The 22703-nt window shown below is 42.4% G+C and overlaps 1 protein-coding gene across 1 annotated transcript in view; it reads left to right on the top strand.

Moving 5' to 3' along the window:
* The first annotated feature begins 395 nt into the window (after window positions 1–395).
* The window catches only part of PRPSAP2 (phosphoribosyl pyrophosphate synthetase associated protein 2), a 40119-nt gene continuing 17811 nt past the window's right edge, over window positions 396–22703 (top strand). The window contains exon 1 of the mRNA XM_036278317.1: window positions 396–444. Within this exon, the coding sequence (XP_036134210.1) occupies window positions 396–444 (49 nt within the window). The remainder of the gene's footprint in view (window positions 445–22703) is intronic.

Raw genomic sequence — 22703 nt, forward strand, 5'->3', positions numbered from 1 at the left:
CTGGAGTGGGTGGGGACCTGCAGCAGACACCTTGGGCCGCGGATGGGTGCACGGGCGGCCTGCAGCGCTGGTGCTGGAGCAGAGCCTGGGGCCCTCCAGCAGTGCTTGCGCCTGGCCCGGCTGCTGATGGCAACGGAGACCTGCAGGGCAGCATTCGGTGCAGACACCACATGGCTGGCCTTCACCCAGAGCACACATCAGACAGCAGCCACAGCCAGGTTCGTGCACCACCTGGGCACACATGACAGGCGGGGGCTGGCACTGGGCCAGAGAGACTGCATGGCAAGGTTAGCAGCGCACCACCAGGCCAGCGCCCCCTGCACCCCCTTCCAGCCAGCACTGGCTTGTGGGCTTGCTCCTTGGGAGGCCCTTGGATCAGCACCAGAGAGATCAGCATGGCTGCCAAGAGCAAGTGGCACGTCCGCTGCATGGCACCCACTGCAGGTGTCCTCTGCTCAGCCTGCCGGGGCTCGCTGGATGGGGTGATAGCATGTGGTGTGAGGCTGCGGGAGCGAAGCAGGCAGCACTTCCAGGCTAGCATCTGGGCTGCCGGGGAGCCCTGGCCACTATATAGAAGCTGATGTGGCCAAGGATACACCCCAGAACTGCACCAGGGGGTGGGGGAGATGGGGGCAGGCAGGTGCAGACAAGGCTCCTGGATCACTTATATCACCCCAGGCAGCCTAGCAGAGCACCAAGGTGCACAGTGAGCAGCTGCCCAAGCACCTGCTCTTCACGTGTGTACCCAGCACTCTGCCACCACACGGTCCTCAGAAACCCCAGAGCTCCCATCACCCACCAACCCTGGTGCCACCAGCAGCCCCCTGCCAACCCCCACTGCCCTTCTGGGTCTGTGTCCCGCACCCCTCCCCTAAGGTCGCCCTCGGAGAACCTGTGTCACGGAAACCTGCATGCCTTGCTCCACACCCTTGTGTACTTTGCAATGCTTTCCAAAATTCAAGTCCTAGGGTCGGGCATTCCTGTGACACAACTGAACAAACATACCTAATCCTCGCTGAGTCTCCTGGAGCTGAAGATTCAGGGTCTTATTTGCACCTGCTGGGCCACTCGTATCCCCCATATCTGGCCCCACAGATGTATATGTGCAGGTGGCCTTTGTCCTTTCCAGGGTCACTTCTCAGACCAGTGAAGGCTCACATTTGCTGTCTCCCCGCGAGTCCCTAATGGGCAAAGTGGGCCAGCGTGGGACCGGTCCTAAGCTGTGCTTGTCAAGAATGCGACGTGTTTCAGATATTTTCCCCTGATGATAGTTTCACAGAGTTTCCATCCACAACAAAAGTATAATGAAAATAGTAACGCGGGTACTGCTGAAATGTAATTAATAACCAAGTAGTGCTTGAAAAAGTGATTCTCACCAGCATTTCCCCAGCCCCTTGGTGTCCCTGCACTAAGTTCTCCCTAATGCACTGAACTGGAGACTTTTAGGTTCTCCTATTCCCTGGAGTCTATGCTGTACTAGGGTGCAAGTCCGGGGCGCCCTTCGCCCCTAAGATGGGGTGAATCCTGTCGGCCGGCTTCCTGTGGGTCTTTCAGTGCTGTCTGCAGGCCCTTCTGCAGGTGGCTGACAGAGGACGCTCTGGTCCAGGATCAAACCAGAAGTTACACTTCCCAAGGCCCATTCCGATCAGCCCTGGGAACCCAGGACACCACAGGGGAAGGGAGTGCCCCGCTTGCTGCTGAAACCTGACACCGCCCAGGGCAGTTCCTGGGCGTCTCTGAGGAAGCTTTTGCTGTTTGCAGCAGAAACCACAAACCAGGACGCCCTTGTTTCCCAGTGCTCCCCCCAGCCCAGGAGCAGCCGCAGTGCTGAAGTTCATCTCAGTACCCTCTCTCTGTGAGGACATATGCATAACCTTTATAGAATGGGAAGACAGGCGTTCTAACAGCAAGCACATACACAATGATGGAACAATAGTGTAATGTAGGCTCCACAAAGGAGAAGAAAGTAAGACAGAGGGGACCGCACTCTGGCCTGCAGGACGCAGCCCCCACTCATCTGGGGCCCCCAGCGCTGGGCCAGACGCACCTGTTCACCATGGACCATGCCATAGCCATCCTGGCTGCCCCCTCTGCCTGACCCTCCTCCTGGCTGGGTGTTATCTGCTTTGACAGCCAAGAACAGGGTCTCCGATTTCATTGAGAAATTAAGGAAACAAGAAACCTCCCAGAACCACATTTTGTTTGAAAAGCTCCAGAGCCATATGCAGAGGAACTAAATTGACTAACTTCAAGACTGGGGCTGGAGGGGCAGCTCTCTATGGGGATGAAAGTGCTGGCAGGCACCACTGTCCTTTGAATTCTTCCCCAACTGAGCCAGGAGGTGCATGCTGGCAGAGAAGCTGTGCTGTCCATTAACCAGGCTATCAATGCCCCCCACCTCTGGTGAACCCCTGATACCCCACCCCACCCAAATTACCAGCCCTGCACAAGCCTCTTCCAGCAGCTCCTTCACACAGTGGCCTGCCTCAGCTCCCACTGAAGACTTTCCCAAAATCTTTGAAAAGTCCACAAACCCCAAATAAGAAGCAACCAACCTTGGAGTGCCCTGCAGCACTTGTTGAAGCAGCCCCAAGGCCAGCACAAGCAGCAACAGGTCTCAACTTGCATGGTAACTTCCATCAGGTGGCCCCAAGCCAGGCATAAGTGGTAGCCAGGCTTGGCCTGAAATGTACCTTCAACAAGCAACCACAAGACTGGCACAAGTGGAAGCTGGCCACGATTCACATTGTGGTGCCGACTCAAGGCTCCCAAGCCCAGCACAAGTGGAAGCCAGCTGCGGTTTGCAGCATTCTTCCAAGTGCCTCCAAGCTCAGCACACTTTGGAGCTCCTACCAAGAGCCACAAAGCCCAGGAATACAGGCGCCAGGCCCAGCACAAGAGGCAGCTAAACTTGGCCTGCACCAGAGCCCCTCCCAAATGCTCCAGAAGCAACACACAGTCAGTGGCCGGCTTCAGGCCACACTGAAACACAACCCAGCCAAATAGACACATTACAAACCCAAAGCCCCAAAGCTTCTCTAAAGCAACTCCCACTTTGTGCTGTCAGTGTCCACACAACACATTCACTGGAGTCATGATCAGCTGTCTCAGCCAGTCAGCTGGAGGGTCAACTCCACGCACTGATGTGACAGCAACCAAAACTCAACTACCAAAGAAGGGCACATACAACCCACACAGGGGACACCTCTGGAGCTTTCTGCTCAGGTGAATGGGGAGACTGCACCACTGGACCCCACAAAACACCTTTTACATAAGGCCACTCTGTCAAGACTGAGGGACATAGCAGATCCACCTAATACAGAGAAACAAACACAGGAATTCATCCACAATGAGGTAACAAAGAATAAAAGAACAGGATGAAACTGCAGAAAAAGAACTAAACAAAATGGAGACAAGCAACCTACCAGATACAGAGTTCAAAACACTGGTTATAAGGATGCTCAATGCACTCAGAAGAATATATAAACTCAGTGAGAACTTTAACAAAGAGATTTTAAAAACACACAAGAAAAGAGATAGAATATTGGTGGGAACACTGTGTAAGGTATGTGATTGTCTCACCATTATGCTGTATACCAGGAACTAATAACAAATGATATTGAATGTAAACTGTAATTGAAAAAAAAGAAGCAGTCAGAAATGAATACAATAACTTCAATGAAGCATACACTAGAGGGAAACAACAGCAGACTGGATGAAACAGAGGATCAAATCAGGGATCTGGAAGACAAGGTAGTGAGAAACACCCAATCAAAACAGAAAAGAGAAAAAATGAGGACATTTAGTTTAAAGCACAACTGGGACAACAACAAAAATACCAATATTCATATCATAAGGGTACCTTAAGAAGGGAAAATGCAAGGGATCAAAACCAATAACAACTAAGGAAATTGAAGAGGTAATCAAGACTCTCCCAGCAAACAAAAGCCCAGGCCCAGATGGCTTCACGGAGGACTTTTACCAAACATTCAAAAAAAAAAAAAAAAAACTAACACCCATTCTGCTCAAACTATTTCAAAAAATTCAGAAGAAGGAAGACTTCCAAACTCATTCTATTAGACCAGCATAATTTTAATTCCAAAACCAGAAAAAGACACTACAAAGAAGGAAAACTACAGGTCAATATCCCTGATGAACATAGACACCAAAATTCTGAACAAAATACTAGCAAATCGGATCCAGCAATACATCAAAAAAATTATTCACCATGACCAAGTGGGATTCATCCCAGGGATGCTAGGCTGGTACAATATTTGCAAATCAATAAATGTGATACACCACATAAACAAAATTAAGAATAAAAACCACATCATCATATCAATAGACGCTGAAAATGCATTCGACAAAATCTAGCATCCATTTCTGATAAAAATGCTCAGCAATGTGGGAATAGAGGGATCATATCTAGACATAATATAAGCCATATATGAAAGACCTGCAGCCAACATCATACTCAATGGGCAGAACTAAAAACATTTCCATCAAGAACAGGAACAAGATAGGGATATCCACTTTCGCCACTCTTCTTTGACATAGTACTGGAAGTCTTAGCCACAGCAATCAGACATGAGGAAAAAATAAAAGGGATTCAAATTGGAAAGGAGGAAGTGAAACTGTCATTATTTGCAGATGACATGATATTATACATAGAAAATGCTAAAGACTCCATCAAATATCTAGTAGACTTAATAAATGAATTTGGCAAAGTGGCAGGATACAAAATTAACGTCAAGAAATCGACGGCATCCGTATACACCAATGATGAACTCACAGAAAGGGAAACTGAAAAAACAATCCCATTTACCATCGCGGCAAAAAAATTAAGATACCTAGGAATAAACTTAACCAGAGAAATAAAGGACCTATTTGCAGAAAACTACAGGACATTGAAAAAAGAAAAAGAGAAAGATATAAAAAAAAGTGGAAGCACATACCTTGTTCATGGATTGTAAGAATTAACATCATTAGAATGCCCATACTACCCAAAGGAATCTATAGATTCAATGCAATCCCCATCAAAACATCAATGACATATTTTACAGAACTACAACAAATACTTCAAAAGTTCATATGGAACCAAAAAAGTCCCCAAACAGCCACAGCAATTTTGAAAAAGAAGGACAAAGTAGGTGGGATCACAATACCAGATATCAGGTTATACTACAAAGCCACTGTAATCAAAACAGCCTGGTACTGGCACAAGAACAGGCATATAGACCAGTGGAACAGAACTGAGAACCCAGAAATGGACCCAAGGCAATATGCTCAATTAATATTTGACAAAGGTGGCAAGAGCATACAGTGGAGTAAGGACAGCCTATTTAATAAATGGTGCTGGGAAAATTGGACAGCTACATGCAAAAAAAATGAAACTAGACCATCAACTTACACCATACACAAGAATAAACACAAAATGGATAAAAGACTTAAATGTGACCTGTGATTCCATAAAAATTCTAGAAGAAAATGTAGGCATCAAAATTTCGGACATCATATGCAGCAGAATTTTCACTGATGTATCACCTAAGGCAACAGAAACAAAGGAAAAAATGAACACGTGGGACTACATCAAACTAAAAAGTTTCTGCACAGCAAAAGAAACAATCATCAAAATGGAAAGGCAACCCACTGTATGGGAGAACATCATTGCCAATGATATATCAGATAAGGGGTTAATTTCCAATATATATATAGAGTGCTCCCACAACTCAACAAAAGGAAGACAAAGAACCCAATTTAAAAAATGCGTAGAGGAGCTGAATAGACACCTCTCCAAACAGGACATACAAATAGCCTAGAGACATATGAAGAAATGCTCAACTTCACTAATCATCAGAGAGATGCAAATTAAAACAACAATGAGAGATCACCTCACACCTGTCAGAATGACCGCCATCAACAAGTCATCAAACGACAAGTGCTGGCGAGGGTGTGGAGAAAAGGGGACTCTAGTACACTGCTGGTGGGGATGCAGACTGGTTCAGCCACTATGGAAAACAATATGGTGTTACCTCAAAAAATTAAAAATTGAACTTTTATTTGACCCAGTGATCCTGCTTCTAGGAATATACCCTAAGAAGCCTGAAACACCAATCAGAAAGCATATATGTACCCCCATGTTCATAGCAGCACTATTTACAATAGCTAAGATCTGGAAACAGCCCAAGTGTCCATCAGTAGACAAATGGATCAAAAAGCTGTGGTACATATACACAATGGAGTACTATGCAGCTGTAAGAAAGAAAGAGCTCTTATCCTTTGAGACGACATGGAGGGACCTGGAAAGTATTATCCTAAGTGAAATAAGCCAAGCAGAAAAAGACAAATACCACATGATCTCACTTATATATGGAATATAATGAACATAACAGTCTGAGGAATAAGGTAGACCCAGAAACATGGAAGTAGGGCACAGGCTGAAATCCCTCAGAAGAGGGGGTGGGAGGGTGGGAAGAGATAAACCACAGAACTTATATGCATGTATGCATAACCAATAGACATGGACAACAAAGCCAGGGTCGGGGCGAGGGAGGGGATGGGGAGGAGGGTTTCAATGGGTTAAAAAAGGAGAAACATCTGTAACAAAATAAATAATTAATTAATTAATTAATTAATTTAAAAAGGAAAAAGGAAAAAGTCAGGATACCTGAAAAGGTGTTTTTCCAACAAGGCATTGATAGATTACTGTTCCTGTGCTCCACAAGTCTGCCTTAGCATCATAATGTTGAGACATCATAGCCTCAGGAGCCTAGGGATAAGAAAATTCAAGAGACATGCATTATGTTATTTACATAATTAATATGCATATATTAATTAATTAAAAAGGGCTAGATTGCTAACAAAACTACTAAAATAAAAACATTTGTGATATTTCCCTAATCAAAATGAAACTGTAATGAATACAAAACTACTTTCTCACATTGACATTTACTAGTAGAACTCGAAAACAATGTTGCATAAAAAGAAGTTGCAGAAATAAGCATTTCTATATATTATTTAAAAATACAGTAAGAGTATTAAAATAATAATAAAGAGCCATGGCCAGTTTGGCTCAGTAGTTAGGAGCATCAGCCCTCAGACCAATGTCTTGGGCTTGATCCCCAGTCAAGGGCACATGCCTAGTTGCAGGTTCAATGCCCAGCCCTGGTTGGGGTTATGCAGGAGGCAACCAATAGATATGTCTTTCTCACATAGGTGTCTCTTCTTTCTCTCTCTCTCTCTCTCTCTCTCTCTCTCTCTCTCTCTCTCTCTCTCTCTCCCTCTCTCCCTCCCTCCCTCCCTTCCCCTCTATCTAAAAATCAATGGAAAAATAACCTCAGGGGAGGTTTAACAAAAACAATTATTTTAAAATATAAAGAGCCCTGGCTGGTTCAGCTCAGCAGTTAGTGTTGGGCTGTAGACCAAAGTATCGCAGGTTTGATTCCCTGTCAGGGGCATGTACCTAGGTTGCAGGTTCAATCCGGGCCCCAGTCAGGGTCGTGCAGGAGGAAATCGAAAGATGTTTCTCTTTCTCTCTCCATCCCTCCCACTCTAACTAAAAGTCAATTAAAAAATATCCTAGGGTCCGGATAATAATAAAGAAACTTACACACTAATTACAGGCTGTGAGAGTAGAAGGTGGGAAAGGGAGAGGTACAATAGGAATTTAGACTGCCTCTGAAATGCTTTATTTCTTTCTAAAAAAAAAATCCCCCACCCTGGCTGGTTTGGCTCAGCGGTTGGAATGTCGGCCAGTGGACCAGAGTCCCAGGTTCAGTTCCTGGTAAGGGCATGTACCATGGTTGCAGTTTGTCCCCAGCCCCAGTTGGAGTTGTGTGGGTGGTAACCAGTCGATGTGTTTCTCTCACATCGATGTTTCTCTCTCTTCTGCCCTCTCCCCCTCCTGCTCTATCTGAAGATAAATGCAAAAATGTCCTTGGGTGAGGATTTTTTTTAAAAAAAAGATCTTTCTGGCTAACATGGTCCAGTGGTCCAGTGGTTAGAGCATCAGCCCATGCATCAAAGGGTCTCAAGTTTGATTCCTGGTCAAGGGCCTGTACCTAGGTTGCTGGTTCGATCCTGGCCCCAGTAGGGGCACATGTGGGAGGCAACCAATCAATCTCAATCTCTCAATCTCTCTCTCTCTCTCTCTCTCTCTCTCTCTCTCTCTCTCTCCCCCCTCCCTCCCTTCCACACTCTAAAAACTCAATGGAAAAAATATCCTCAGGTGAGGATTAACAAAACAAAACAAAATAAAATAAATAAAAAAGAGATCAAGGCAGACATAGCAAAATGTTAAGTTTGTCAAATATAGATGGTAGGTACACAAGTGTGTTTGCTATATTATTCCTCTTTTTCTGCTATTTGAAAGCTTTTGAAGTAACAGGAAAACTGTACCACAAAACACAATAATAAAAATTAACCTAAAAGCAAAGGCATTTCTCTGCTGCTTTGCTATAGCTATTTTCCCTCCTCTCATGAGATGTTGCTTTTTAAAAATTAGATGTTGCTTTTTTAAAAAATCAGGACAAATATGAAATAGAAATGTAAAATATATTAAAGGTAGCAAAATTTTATTTTCCAAGCATAACATTGTTATTGTCCCTTATAAATTTCTTATAGAATCAATTTCCTCTGAAGATTGGCCCAAACACTTTCTCTAGCTTTAGCGCCATTAGTCAAAGGCTGAACTGATTTCATACTCAAGAAGTACAAAATAATTTTTAAATTATATTAAATTTAATTTAAAATTTTGTACAGAAACAGTAGAATTATGATCAAAAAGTTAAATGTAATGTAAAACATTTTTGAACTTTGATTACTAGTTCCCTTGATTTTACTTTTTTTTTTTCATTGATTTTTAAACAGAGTGTAGAAGGGAGGGAGTGAGGAGAGAAATAGAGAAACATAAATGTGAGAGAGACACATCGACCAGTTTTCTCCTGCAAGACCCCGACCAGGGCCAGGGATTGAACCTGCAACCCAGGTGCATGCCCTTAACCGGGAATTGATCCCATGACCCTTAGGTCTGAGGGTCCACGTTCTTAACTGCTGAGCCAAACTGGCCAGGGCTAGTTCCCTAGATTTCAAAGTTGATTTTACATTAGAGAAAATCCTAATTGAAAATAAACCCATTTTAAACTTAGCAGTAAAAGAGGTACCTTTATTTAATTCACAGGATTCTGAAGGTCCAGAATTAAGGTATTTCTAGGCTAAACACCTCCCATTGGTTCACACTTTTTCAGCCTAACCCCTCAGACCTGATGACGTACGTTCACATGAAAGATAAGGAGGAAGCAAAGAGGGTTCGGTTCTGAGTGTGACACTGATGAGGAAGCTTCTACAATACAGGGATCTTGTCCAGAGAGACAACGCGCAAAGATCAGTGTATCTTACAGCTGAAGACGTGTCTCCAAAAGGTTTTTATAAGTATTCCTAATATTACACATCAAGTATAGTGTGACCAAACGTCATCAACTTTTATTTTTAACTTAACATAGTAGAAAATTTTTACCACAATAACTAATTTTTATTTTATTTTATTTTATTTTTTCATCCTCACCCAAGGACATTTTTCTATTTTTTGTACAGATAGAGTGGGAGGGAGAGAGAGGAAGAGAGAAAGAGAGAGAAACATCGATGTGAAAGGGACACATCGAGTGGCTGCCACCCGCACGACCAAGCAGGGCCGGGGACAAACTGCAACCGATGTACATGCCCTTAACGGGAACCGAACCCGGGTCTCTCCGGACCACAGGCCGACGCTCTAACCACTGAGCCAAACCGGCCAGGGCTTATTTTTTATATGTGTGTGTGTGTAATGTTTTTATTTATCTTTTAGAGAGAGAGGAAGGGAGAGACAGAAACATCAAAGTGAGAGAAAAACATCAATTGGCTGCCTCCTGTATGCCCCTCAACAGGGATCAAGCCTACAACCCCAGCATGTGACCTGACAGGGATTCGAACTGGGACCTCTCAGCCCATGGGATAACACTCAATTCACTGAGCCACACCAGCTGGGCTTCATTGATTTTTTATAATTAATTTGAGAGAGACAGGAAGGGAGAGGAAGAGAAAGAAACATCGATGAGAGAGAACATCAATTGGCTGCCTCCTGCATACCCCCCACTGGGGCTCGGGCCCACAACCTGGGCAGGTGCCCTGACCAAGAATCAAACTGGCAATCTCTTGGTCATGGGTCAACACTCAACCACTGAGCCACACCATCTGGGCTTTTTTCATTTTTAAAAAAATATGTTTTTTTATTGATTTTAGAGAGAAAGAAAGGGAGACTGAGAAAGAGCAAGAGAAACATCAGCTGTTTCCTGCATGGCCCCTACTGGGACTAGGTCCACAACTCAGGCAAGTGCCCTGACCGGGATCAAACCAGTGACTTTTCGGTGCACAGGACCACACACAACCAACTGAGCCCCACCAGCCAGGGCAATAACTATTTTTTTTTTTTTTTAAATAAAAACCAATGGGCAAAGATAATTAACTTTTACAGTCCATTATGCTAAAGCAAAAGAGGTCTGTATTACAGCATTATCAGTAATATACTTAGTGTTAATGATATAAATAACAATTCAGACTATATAAAATCACATCCTACTTGGAAAAAAAGCATTTTATTTAAATTCCATGCTTATGGCTGTAAACACCAGGATGCAGACACTCACTCACCATGTATACTGGGGACCCACACAGTGTTGCAGCCTCCATGTTACTATGAAGATAACAAGCAAAACCAAAATCTACTATTTCACCAAATATAAAGGAGAAAAACAAATGATACCTCTGCTCACACTTAACACAGATCATATAATTTCTTCAAGATACATGACAAGAGGGCACAAAATAATTGTAAAAAATGTATAGCCATTTAATAAGCCTGTTTAGCATAGAAAAAGTAGCTACCTCAACCATGACAAGCTAAGAAATAGTAGTAATCAGCAATTGTTACAAGTCACTGTTTTGCCAGTTCTGTAACTAAGGAGCAAGCACCAAGCTTTGCAAGAGAAAACCCTAATTATAAGAAATAATTCATTAATATAGTTCTCAAATATGGCTTCCAATGATTATCTGATTTCTTTACCAAAAATTCAATCCCACATCTTGGATGTGTGATCTATGCTCAGAGTCCAGTGAAGGACGGTAGTCAGGTGGACATGACGCCTTCTCCAAGGAAGATAACTCAGTGCCCTGACCTAGCACGTGATGACACACTGTGTTCTCACACATAAAACACCATTGATTCTGCAGCCACCCCATACGGTGAGGTCACTGTCTACGTTGCTCAGCAAGGAAACTGACGTCAGGTCACAGTGAGAGAGCCCTCACTCATACGGTGGCATTGCTGAGGGTGGGTCCAGGCCCCTGAGTGTCTTTCCCTCTCAAACTTGGGTTTCTCCCACTTGTCAACAATGGAGATCGAGGTCTGCTTGCCTGCAACCTTGTCCAATTCTCCCCATGAACTTCCTTCTAAACACCCGAGGACACCAAAGAAAATGAAAGAAGGAAAAGAGAAATGCAGAGACAGAGAGAGAGAGAATTCCTCCAGGAGCACACTATTAGCTCCAGTCCTGAGGAAAGGTGACAAAGCCCTGTGACCCCTTTGGGTGCTGTTCCTTCCAGATGCTCAGCCACATCAACAAGTGCACCCAGGACCCAGTGTGTGGGTCTTCCCATTAAATCTCTGCTTCCCTTTCTGTTAAACTCCCACACATTTTACCCTCCCTGGGGTTGTTTCTGGAAAATGTCCCCAACACCACCTGGGCTCCACCAGAGACCTCATCCCAGGGGCCACCTGTCTGCTGAGGTCCTTACATGCTGGCTCCTGGGAGATGGAGGAGAGTGGCTGGATGATATTAATGCCCAGGGATGAAAAGGTCTTTTATGTCTGGTGACTGATTTGTGCCCCTGGAGGAACTCTATCAGAAACCAGTTGACATGGCATCCAGGGTGGTAGCTCCATGGAACCGAGAACATAAAGACTTGAGGACCATTTTTGGTTCAGTCTCATGTCCATCCTGGAGATGGGAATGCTGGTGTTCATGTCCATGCTGAACAGAGTTCTGAAGGACCCTCTTGCCTATAGCTTCTCATGACATGGGTGTCATCCGACCCATATGCGTGGGAGATGCTGCCCTGAGCTCCTTGGTGCTCTCCAAGGTCACCTTGTTAGATGGGCTGCCCTCTGTCTCCTATGATGGTTCCACTGATGATGCAAGGAAGGCTTTCATTGGCTTCTCCTGAGCTATCCCTGAGTTTCTTCTCATTGCCTCTCATTCATGTCTTTATTTCTCTCTCCCTCTCTCCTCTCTCTCTAAAGGTCTGTAAAAAAGTATATATCTTTTTAAAAGGCGATCAAGAAAGATTGAACATAACTCTGAATACAACAAGGAAAAGTAGGAATTTATAGCCAAGGAGCAGGGGGGGAGGGTCAGTGGATGGAAAATTACTAAGAGGAAACATCAGTGGTGAAGGGAGATTCTGGATCAACCCACCTAACTGGAGTCTTGCTGAAGGCAGCCCAGGGTGATGGGCACCACCTAGGGGATGGCGGAGGGGGAGGAATTCAATTAGATATAGAGGGTGATCCAGTCTGAACCATACTCCTTTCTATGTCTCTGGGTCTATTTTGTTTATCAGCCCACCTTGTTCATTTTATTCCACAAATAAGTGAGATTATGTGGTATTTCTCTTTCTCTGATTGGCTGATTTCACTTAGCATAATACTCTTGAGGTACCTTCATATCATCTCAAAGGATAAGAGATATTTCCTTCTTACAGCTGCATAGTACTCCATTGTGTATATGTACCACAGCTTTTCTATCCACTCATCTATTGATGGAAACTTGGGCTGTTTCCAGATCTTTTCTTTTTTCCTCACCCGAGGACATTTTTCCATTTTTTGTTCAGATGGGGGTGGGGGAAGAATGAGAGAAATGTCAATGTAAAAGGGACACATCGAGTGTCTGCCACCCATACAACCCAACCAGGGCCGGGGACAAACTGAAACCAAGGTACATGCTCTTAGCAGGAACCAAACCCAGGTCTCTCTGGACCACAGGCCAATGCTCTAACCACTGAGCCAAATGGGCCAGAGCTGTTTCCAGATCTTAACAATTCTAGATAGTGCTGCTATGAACATAGAGGTACATATCTTCTTTTTTAGGATATATTCCTAGAAGTGGGATCACAGGCTCAAATTGCAGTTCAATTTTTATTTATGTTTTTTTGGTAAGTGCTCCTAGCCGAAACCAAACCCAAGACTCTCTGGTCTGCAGGCCGATGCTCCAACTGCTGAAGAAACCAACCAGGGCTCAATTATTATTATTATTATTTTTTTTTTTTGAGGAAACACCATATTGTTTTCCATAGTAGCCACACCAGTCTGCATTCCCACCAGCAATGTGTTAGTCCCCTTTTCTCCACACCCTCACCAGCACTTGTGTATTGATTTGTTGATGGCAGCCATTCTGGGAGGTGTGAGGTGATACCTCGTAGTTGTTTTAATTTGCATCTCTCTGATGATTAGTAATGTTGACCATATTTTCATATGTCTTTTGGCGATTTGTATGTCCTGTTTGGAGAGGTGTCTAGTTACGTCCTCTGCCCCATTTTTGATTGGATTCTTTGTCTTCCTTTTGTAGAGTTGGATGAGTACTCTATATTTTGGAAATTAACCTCTTATCTGATGTACTGTTGGTAACTATGCTCTCCCATACAGTGGGTTTCCTTTCCATTTTGATGCTTGTTTCTTTTGCTGTGCAGAAGCTTTTTAGGTTGATGTAGTCTCATGTGTTCATTGTTTCCTTTGTTTCTCTTTTTTTCTTTTAATCTTTATTGTTTAATGTATTACAGATGTTCCTAATTTTTCCCCCATTGACCCCCTCCTCCCCACTCCCACCCCACTCCTGCCTTTTCCCACACTGTTGTCTATGTCCATTGGTTATGCATATAAATTGTTTGGATTATTTCTTCCCACGCTCCCAACCCCCTTTTCTTTGAGATTTGTCAGTCTAGCAACCAATTCGTACTTCTTAACCCCTTCACCTTTTTCACCCATTCCCCCAACTCCCCTCCCATCTGGCAACCAACAAAATGTTCTCTGTATCTATAAGAATGTTTCTGTTCTGCCTGTTCATTTTGTTTGTAGATTCAATTGTTGATAGATATTGTATTCATTGCCATTTTGCTTGTTCATATATTTTTATCTTTTTCTTCAAAAATACCCTTCAGCATTTCATATAATAACGGTTTGGTGGTGATGAACTCCTTTAACTTTTTCTTGTCTAATAAAATCTTCAGATGGCCATCAATTCTAAATAACAGCTTTGCAGGATAGAGTAACCTTGGTTGTAGGTTCTTGCTTTCCATCACTCTGAATATTTCTTGCCACTCCCTTCTGGCCTGCAAAGTTTCTTTTCAGAAATCAGCTGACAGTCTAATGGGAACTCCCTTGTAGGTAACTAACTGCTTTTCTCTTGCTGCTTTTAAGATTCTCTCTTCGTCTTGAATCTTTTGCATTTTGATGATGATGTGTCTTGGTGTGGGCCTCTTGGGGTTCATCTTGTTTGGGACTCTCTGTGCTTCCTGGACTTGTATGTCTGTTTCCTTCACCAAGTTAGGGAAGTTTTCTGCCATTATTGTTTCAAATCAGTTTTCGATTTCTTGTTCTCTCTCTTCTTCTGGCACCCCCAAGATGTGAATGATGGCATGCTTAAAGTTGTCCCAGAGGCTCCTTACACTATCCTCATTTTTTTGGATTATTTTTTCTTTTTGCTGTTCTGATTGGGTGTTTTTTGCTTCCTTATATTCCACATGGATGGTTTGCTTCTTGGCTTTACCTACTCTATTACTGAATCTGTGTAAATTATTCTTTATTTCAGTTAGTGCCTCCTTCATTTCTGACTGGTCCTTTTTTATGCTCTTGAGGCCTCACTAAGTTCACTGAGGTTCTCACTAAGTTCATTGAGCATCCTTATAAGCAGTATTTTGAACTCAGCATCTGTTAGGTTGCTTATCTCCATTTCGCTTAGTTCTTTTCCTGGGGTTTTGTTCTGTTCCTTCATTTGGGACCTGTTTCTTTGTCTCCTCATTTTGGCTGCCTCTCTGTGTTTGTTTCAGTGTATTACTTAACGAGAGGTATGGGGCTAGCTGAGACCAGATGCTGCTTGTTTGAAAGAATTTAGGAAAACCTGAAGCAGGATCCAAGACAGGCCAATCCCATGGTTAAGCCACTGGCAACAGTTTGGGTGGGCCTGAAAGTTGGGTGGGGCAGGGACTCGGGGAATCACCAGGGCGGGGCTACCAGTGTGAGCCAGGTTGCTGGAGTCCCAGATATGGCGGCTGTCTGCTGCCCCCGGGAAGGGCTCACCAAAGGAACAAAGGCCTTTGATAGCACTTTTGTCCCGGAGAAAGCCCCCTCTCCAGCCCTTGCTCCAATGCCAAACAGCTCAGTTCTTCCCTGTATGTCTCTGGTGCCCCTCGAGCTGCCTCCCCTCCAAGCTTAGAGGGAGAGAGTCCGGTAAGTCCGTGCGCGGGCCCTTTAGGGAGCTGCCTGGGGCTCCAGCTGCCTCAGCCTCCCTGAGCCTCAGTTCCCTCTGGTTTTTCCAGCCAGAAGTTATGGGGACTTCTCTTCCTGGCACTGGAACCCTGAGCTGGGCACCTGGTGTGGGACAGGGACCCCTCAGTCCTCAGGAAGGACCTTCCCAGCCGAGGTGTCCTCCTGATTTTTATCCGCCACACATGGGTGTGGGACCAGCCTGTATGTCTCCGCCCCTCCTACCGGTCTCGATGTGGCTGCTTCTTTAATTCCGTAGTTGTAGGACTTCCATTCAGTTTGATTTTAGGCGGTTCTGAAGAATGGTTGTTCTGTAGTTTAGTTGTAACTTTGATGTGGTTGTGGGAGGACGCGATACGGCGTTTACCTACCCGCCATCTTGACCGGAAGTCTCCTCCATTGTTTCTCAATTATCAATGAATATTCTGCTGTGTGTGATGTGTAAAATTTTGTTGCTTACAGTTTCTGCTAGGATTTTTATTGATTCACGAGTCATATTGCAGTATTTTATCCATTTTGGGTTTATTCTTGTGTATGGTGTAAGTTGATGGTCCAGCTTCATTATTTTGCATGTACCTGTCCAGTTTTCCCAAACCATTTATTGAAAAGGCTGTCTTTACTTTATTGTACGCTCTTGCCAACTTGGTCAAATATTAATTGAGCATAATGTCTGGGTCAAATGTCTGCGTTCCCTCTTCTGTTCCATTGATCTATATTGCCTGTTCTTGAGCCAGTACCAGGCTGTTTTTATTACAGTGGCTTTGTGGTATATCTGATATTCGGCATTGTAATCTTTCCTACCTTGTTCTTCTTTTTCAAGATTGCTATGGCTAGTCGGAGTCTTTTTTGGCTCCATATAAAGTTTTGGACATTTTTTCTAGTTCTGTGAAACATGTCATTGGTATTTTGATAGGGATTGCATTGAACCTATAGATTGCTTTCGGGAGTAATGGATATTTTAATGGTGTAATTCTTCCAATCCATGAACAAGGAATATGCTTCTACTTTTTAAATATCTTCTTCTATTGCTTTTTAAAAATATCCTGTAGTTTTCTAAGAACAGGTCCTTTCCTTCTTTGGTTAGAATTATTCCTAGGTATTTTAGTTTTTTTTCTGCCATGGTAAATGGATTGTTTTTTTAGTTTCTCTTTCTGTGAGTTAATTGTTGGTGTATAAGAATGCCATTGATTTTTATTATTAATTTATTTTTGTTACAGATGGTGGTTTTTTTCCCCCATTGACACCCTCCTCCCCATCCCCCCACCCCATGCCCAGCTTTGTTGTCCATGTTTATCGGTTATGCATACCTGTGTATAAGTTCTGTGGTTTATCTCTTCCTCCCCACCACCAGTCTTCTGAGGGTTGTCAAGTCTGTACCCAACTTCCACATCTCTGGGTCTACCCTGTTCCTCAGATTGTTATGTTTATTATATTCCACAAATAAGTGAGATCATGTGATATTGGTCTTTCTCTGCTTGGCTTGTTTCGCTTAGCATAACACTCTCCAGGATATGTCCTCTCAAAGGATAAGAGTTCTTTCTTTCTTATAGCTGCATGGTACTCCATTGTGTATGTGTACCACAGCTTTTTATTCATTCCTTATCTAAGTGTCTACTGATGAACATTTGGGATGTTTCCAGATCTTAGCTATTGTAAATAGTGCTGCTAAGAATATGGGGGTACATATATTCTTTTTGTTTGGTGTTTCAGGCTTTTTGGGTACATTCCTAGAAGTGAGATCACTGGGTCAAATGGCAATTCAATTTTAACTTTTTGGGTTCACACCATAGTGTTTTCCATAGTGGCTGCCCCAGTTTGCATTCCCACCAGCAGTGTACTAGAGTCTTCTTTTCTCCACACCCTCACCAACACTTGTTTGATGATTTGTTGATGGCGGCTATTCTGACAAGTGTAAGGTGATACCTCATTGTTGTTTTAATTAGCATCTCTCTGATGATTAGTGATGTTGAGCATTTCTTCATATGTCTGTTTGGAGAAGTGTCTATTTAGGTCCACTACCCATTTTTTAAATTTGGTTCTTTGTCTTCCTTTTGTTTAGTTGTGTCAGCACTCTATATATTTTGGAAATTAACCCTTTATCTGATGTATCATTGGCAATTATGCTCTCCCATACAGTGGATTTCCCTTTCATTTTGATGGTTGTTTCTTTTGCTGTGCAGAAGCTTTTTAGTTTGATGTAGTCCCATGTGTTCATTTTCCCCTTTGTTTCTGTTGCCTTAGGTGATATATCAGTGAAAATTCTCCTGCGTATGATTTCCAAAATTTTGTTGCCTACATTTTCTCAGGATTTTTATGGATTCACAAGTCACATTTATGTCTTTTATCCATTTTGAGTTTATTTTTGTGTATGGTGTAAGTTGGAGGTCTAGTTTCATATTTTTGCATGTAGCTGTCCAATTTTTCCAACACAATTTATTGGATAGACTGTCTTGACTCCACTGTGTGCTCTTGCCATCTTTGTCAAATACTAATTGAGCATATTGTCTTGGGTCCGTTTCTGGGTTCTCTTGACCCGTCCCGCAGGTCGAGCAATGAGGACTCTAGAGGGGGAGTGAGGATGAGGAGGGACAAGAGACACGAGAAATGGAGACAAGACAGGATTCTGATCAAGTCTCGTTTATTCAGGGGTAATTCACACAATATATAGGGCAAGAAGCACCTGTTGCCTAGCACCAGGCTTGCCCGGAAGCAATTCTAGGAAATACTACAAAAGGAACAAAAGGTCAGTAAAGACTGGCTGATGAGTAAATGGTTACTTAGAGAAATGCAAAATACAGAGATAAAGAAATGCAGAACGCAGAGATATCCTGCCTTGGGGCAGGTGATGGCAGAGCAGATCATAACAAAATTGACGCCATGCAAAGTGTCTCCCACATTCTCTGTTCTATTCCATTGATCTATCTGCCTGTTCTTGTGCTAGGCTATTTTGATTACAGTGGATTTGTAGTATAACCTGATATCTGGTATTGTGATCCCACCTACTTTGTCTTTCTTTTTCAAGATTGCTGTGGCTCTTCGGGGTCTTTTTTGGTTCCATATGAACTTTTGAAGTATTTGTTGTAGGTCTGTAAAATATGTGGTTGTTATTTTGATGGGGATTGTATTAAATCTATAGATGGCTATGAATAGTATGGACATTTTATTTTATTATTTTTTTTATCCTCACCTGAGAGCATTTCTCTTCAGATAGAGCAGGAGGGAGAGAGGGAGGAAGAGAGAGAGAGAAACATCGATGTGAAAGAGACACATCGAATGGATGCCACCCTCACTACCCCAACTGGGGCCTGGGACAAACTGCAACTGAGGTACGTGCCCTTATTGGGAACCAAACCCTGAGTAGTCAGTCCATGGGCCAATGCTCTAACCACTGAGCAAAATCAGCCAGGGTGTATGGACATTTTAATGATGTTAATTCTTTCAATGCAGTAACAATGTATGTGCTTCCACATTTTTTTTTTAGGTCTTTTATTTTATTTTATTTTTTTGATATACGTTTGTTACAGATGTTTCACCTTTTTTCCCCATTGACACCCTCCTCCCCATCCCCCCCCTCCCCCCCCGCCCAATCCCCAGCTTTGTTGTCTATGTCCATTGGTTATGCATACATGCATATAAATTCTGTGGTTTATCTCTCTCTTCCCCACCGACTCCCCCTCCTCTGAGGTTTGCCAGTCTGTACCCTACCTCTATGTCTCTGGTCAATTTTGTTAATCAGTTTGTTTAGTTCATTATATTCCACAAATAAGTGAGATCATGTGATATTTGTCATTCTCTGCTTGCCTTGTTTTGCTTAGCATAATACTCTCCAGGTCCCTCCAGGTCCTCTCAAAGGGTAAGATATCTTTCTTACAGCTGCATAGTATTTCATTGTGTACATGTACCACAGCTTTTTTATCCATTCATCTAGTGATGGACACTTGGGTTATTTACAGATCTTAGCTATTGTAAATAGTGCTGCTATGAACATGGGAGTACATATATTCTTTCTGATTGGTGTTTCAGGCTTCTTAGTACATGTTCCTAGAAGTGGGACCACTGGGTCAAATGGCAGTTCAATTTTTAATTTTTTGAGGTAACACCATAGTGTTTTCCATAGTGGCTGCCCCAGTCTGCATTCCCACCAGCAGTGTACTAGAGTCCCCTTTTCTCCACACCCTCGCCAACACTTGTTTGATGATTTGATGATTTGTTGATGGCAGCCATTCTGACAGGTGTGAGGTGATACCCCATTGTTGTTTTAATTTGCATCTCTCTGATGATTAGTGATGTTGAGCATTTCTTCATATGTCTCTTAGTCATTTGTATGTCCTGTTTGGAAAAGTGTCTATTTAGTTTCTCTGCCCATTTTTTAATTGGGTTCTTTGTCTTCCTTTTGTTGAGCTGTGTGAGCTCTCTCTCTCTCTCTCTCTCTCTCTCTCTCTCTCTCTCTATATATATATATATATATATATATATATATATATATATATATGAAATTAACCCCTTATCTGATGTACCATTGGCAATGATGCCCTCCCATACAGTAGGTTGCCTTTCCATTTTGGTGGTTGTTTCTTTTGCTGTGCAGAAGCTTTTTAGTTTGATGTAGCAGGTTTGTTCTTTAGCTGTGTCTGTAACTAGCCAGCTATTGAGTTTCTTTTTTGGACCATAATCACTTTCACCTCCTGGATTTCTTTTTGGTTCTTTTTTATAACAACTTGTTCTTTCTTTATGCATGTTTTTCTGCTTTAACTTTTGAGGAGAAAATAGATCTATTTTTATTAAAAGAGACCATTTCCTCCCTTGTTTCACTGGGTTTGGTGTGTTTGCTAACGTTTAATAAGGCAAGGATGTACATAAAACAGTTTAGAAAGATTTCCAGCAAAAATAAAGAAAGTGTCTAAATATGAATATTTTTTTGCTACCTTACTCACTGACACTGTTGGAAAAATTAGGCTTTTCTGTAGGACATCTGATAAATGTGGTTACGCTGTACATATCTATAACAGAGCCTTCTTCAGATTCATCAGTTTTTTGTTTGTTTACTAAGTATTTATTACTTAGTGCTTCTCATGTGCTAGGCATTGTAGGTGCTAGTTATTATTAACTGCATATATTAAAATTCATTGATCTTGCATAATTTTGAGAAAAAGCAATGAGGATACATTTGAATGAAATGATATAATTTAATCAAATGATTAAATTTTAAGAGCATAAAATATAGAAAATAATCCCAAGAAGAAATCAGAAATAAACTACTGCTCAGCTAAAAACAATGCTGTCTTCTAAACTCTCAGAAGCTGACAATGGATGTGTCTTCTACTATAATTATCATTAGCACAGATCACTTCAAGTCTTCAACTTTACTGACTCCAGAGCAGACTATTATAGTTACTTTTTAAATTTTTTTATTCTTTATTGATTTTAGAGACAGAGGAAGGGAGAGGGAGATATAAACATCAATGAGAGAGAACATCGATTAGCTGCTTCCTGCATGTCCCCCACTGGAGATTGGGCCCACAAACTGGGCATGTGCCCTGACCAGGAATTGAACTAGTGACCTCTTGGTGCATGGGTCGACTCTCAACCAGTGAGCCACACTATCTGGACTTAGTTATTTTCTTAAGGACTCTTAATATCCTTATAAAACAACACTGGGCTGATTGTCTTTTAACAAATTGGTTTCTTCAATATATGACTAAGATATGGTGAATAGTCATTTGTTTGGACACATTAATTTAGACTTTGACAATTACGGTATCTTGGATTCAGATTGGATGGATAACATCCTAGCACTATGAAATGACAACTCCCTGATGACTATAAAAATGTCCTTACACCACATTATCAGTATTTGCTGGCACACAGAAATGAACTAATCACCAATGAGCCCAATTTTTTTCTTCAAAGAGATCTGTGAGCCTGTTATCTTGATAATATTTTTTCCTGGGTAGGCATTTCTTCCTTTTTTAAAGGAGAAATTTATTTTGAACTTTTCCCTTTTTGGAAAATTTTCAAGTGACCAGATGACATTTTGAGCCCAATGCACTGCTTCTTCTTTTTTTTTTTTTCCACTGTTCCTTTTTATTGGTTGTTGGGTATTGGTGTGCATAGCCTTATGGTGTCATGGCAGTAATTCCTGACCTCTTGTCTGTCACAGATCCCGGATTATAGGAATGCAGTGATCGTAGCCAAGTCTCCAGCCTCAGCCAAGAGGTAGGTGGGTGCTCACTACTGAGCACTCCTTGATCCACATCTAGGGATCAATCCTCCATCAGATTCAGGGTATTCTGGATTCAGCCTCAGTGGTTCCCACTGGTGTCCCTTATTTTTACTTTGTGGACTAGTAGTTTAAAAGATTCTCTGCCGACTCCATTTATTAAGTGATGATTAGTGTTCCTTTTTTTTCAACCTCAGTCTGTGACCACCAATCATATTTCTTGACCAAAGCCATCCAGGTTGGGGGAATACTAGCCTAGCTCTTCCCTCACTGTCAGTTTGGTGTCTGCTTGTTGTTTATCTTTAAATCTGGCATTTATAATAGTAGAAAATATACTTTGTAGTTCACTGCCTTGAACTCAGTAAATTTTTTTTAATCCTCACTTGAGGATATGTTTATTTATCTTCAGATAGAGTGGGAAGGAGAGAGAGAGAGAGACATCAACATGAGAGAGACACATGGACTGGTTGCCTCCCGCATGACCCTGACCAGGGCCAGGACCAAACTGCTATCGAGGTACATGCCCTTGACTGGAATCAAATCCAAGACTCTTTGGTCTATAGGCCAAAGCTCTAACTGCTGAGCCAAACCAGCCAGGGTGAACGCAGTAAGTTATTAACAGAATTGTATCCAGCCTAGTGGTCATGTATTTGGTATGTGTTAAAAGGTGACATTTAACAGAACGAAAACACTCTGAGGCATTCAAATGGGGCAGTGCCAAGAGTCACATGTGTCTTGGAATAACTGATGAGTCGGTAATACAGTACTTAAAGTTGTGTTTCGGCCAAGAGGGCTTTGTGTACCAATGTTTTCTGGAGAAGCAACTCCACTGGAGAAGGAAAGAAAAAATCAAATGTAAGAAAGAATAAAGTCTTTTTCCTAAAAAAGGACTTTTAAAATTATTTTCCACAATTG

This window comes from Molossus molossus, unplaced genomic scaffold (genome assembly GCF_014108415.1).
Source record: "Molossus molossus isolate mMolMol1 unplaced genomic scaffold, mMolMol1.p scaffold_m16_p_27, whole genome shotgun sequence".
NCBI lineage: Eukaryota > Metazoa > Chordata > Mammalia > Chiroptera > Molossidae > Molossus > Molossus molossus.